Source organism: Austrofundulus limnaeus, unplaced genomic scaffold (genome assembly GCF_001266775.1).
Source record: "Austrofundulus limnaeus strain Quisiro unplaced genomic scaffold, Austrofundulus_limnaeus-1.0 Scaffold419, whole genome shotgun sequence".
In the NCBI taxonomy this organism is placed as follows: Eukaryota; Metazoa; Chordata; class Actinopteri; order Cyprinodontiformes; family Rivulidae; genus Austrofundulus; species Austrofundulus limnaeus.
This window is the reverse complement of record NW_013952821.1, coordinates 184,206-185,975: the sequence shown is the minus strand read 5'-3', so window position 1 is coordinate 185,975 and position 1,770 is coordinate 184,206. Positions and strand designations below refer to the sequence as shown.

Here is a 1,770-nt window from a genome sequence, read left to right as displayed (position 1 = left end):
TTATATTGGTTCAATAAAAAAATGCCATGTTGGATGTCGCAGTTACGACGCAGAGGCGCAAGTCGATGATGTAATCTGTACTGTCCCAATTCTCAATTTTTTTGCACACTTGTAACCTGCGCACTCGAACACTTATGTGCACTTCGACTGAATCCACACTTCACAGAGCGGCGTTGGGTGCACACTGAGCATTGGGACTGGGCCAATTTATAAAGTCTAATATTCGAACAAATTTGAAGGATCGATGTACTTCAGTCAGAGGAATAAGTCTGTGGAATGATGTGGAAAGTGGTTATAAAAATGCTGGCTCAATAAATTTATTTAAGAGAATGATAAAAGTTAGATTGTTGAAGAAAAATGATTTTGTATAATGTGCATTCAAATGACCTGTTCAAGAAGGAGTTGGAAGTTTTTTGTTGTCTTTTGTTGACTGTTGTTTGAATTAATTTATTTTTGGAAAAAAGGGGCAGATGTTAAGATTTTTTCTTGTTTTTGCTACCTTTCATTTTATTTTTGATTTGTATTATTTGTTTATGTGTAGTATTCGTTTGTAAATAAAAATGAATAAAATATGTTTAAAAAAATAACTCCACGCTCCACATCAGTAGGTGGCGGTAATGCACCTTATATTTGTTTGCCAACCACGAAAAAAACACGAAGAAAGTGGCAAAACTTTTCCAGACGAATGATAAAATGATTCTGAGGCATTCCCGATGTTTGTTAGACATCCRTGTCCGTAGGTGACAGAAATGTACCCGCTGCAGTGAGAGGCGAGCCGTGTTGATGGATTCAGGCTGAGTTTGAAACCTACCAGCCTCCACTTCTCCTTTTTAAAGATAACAAACATTAGCTGTGCTAATGGCGGAGTATGGAGCTAACATCACTGGAAAACTGCCCATTTCTCGAGTTGCTCCTGTTCAGAGGAGAAAGAAAGGCAGACGGAAGAAGACCGAAGACGAAAAGCAAGCTCAAAAGAAGGAAATAGACCGAGCCCGGAATAAAACCAGGATCAACATCGGAGTGGCCTTCCAGAGGTGGAGGGAGCTACGAGTCCTGAAAAGATTCAGATCCGATGCGCAGTTGGCCACTTTTCTGCTCGACAAGCAAGTATCTATGCTTGTTTGTTTTAAAAAATAACTACACAACTTGGAGAGCAACGTTTACAACATCACCGGTGATGGCTCAAATGTAACTTTACTGTGTTGGCTGTTGTGCGCGCTCGCTCGCAAACTGGAGTTGATCTACTTGATGCTTATGTTGGTGTAGTATGTTCCAGAAGGCAGTACACTTCATAACTATAATGATGTAAAATGAGAACAAACTCTTGATAATAAATTAATAAAGTTTTTAAATGAGGCGCGGTGCGCACAACCCGTGGTGGAGAGAACAGTCAGAGGGTTTACGCACATGTGCCAGCTCTGAATCGGGCTTATCATAAAACTGCCTGACACCTGAAAAAAACGGTTTGACTCTGATCCCATCCGTGTCGACCAAAGTAGCCTAAAGATTAAATAAGAATTTTGTATTTTGTGCCACACCTGTGCCAAACCTGTGCGCAACCATGATCTCCCAGATCCACCTGACGGGTTGTGGAGGGGGAAAAAAAAAAAACAAACAGCCCATAGTCCTTTACAGTTCCGGGCCAAATGCTCACCTATATTTGCCCCAGAGCAGATAACTTTCCTGTCAGGGTAAACAAATAATTGTGTGGAGTTTGTCATTATTGTTGCTGTCCAAACGCAGCTGGAGTTTGCGCTGAGGGATTCAGGT

The 1,770-nt window shown here is 40.9% G+C and overlaps 1 protein-coding gene across 1 annotated transcript in view; it reads left to right on the top strand.

Moving 5' to 3' along the window:
• Positions 1–594: 594 nt before the first annotated feature.
• Positions 595–1,770, top strand: part of LOC106529025 (uncharacterized) — a gene marked incomplete at its 3' end in the record, with an annotated part of 9,780 nt that continues 8,604 nt past the window's right edge. The window contains 1 exon segment of the mRNA XM_014024337.1: positions 595–1,103. Within this exon segment, the coding sequence (XP_013879791.1) occupies positions 859–1,103 (245 nt within the window).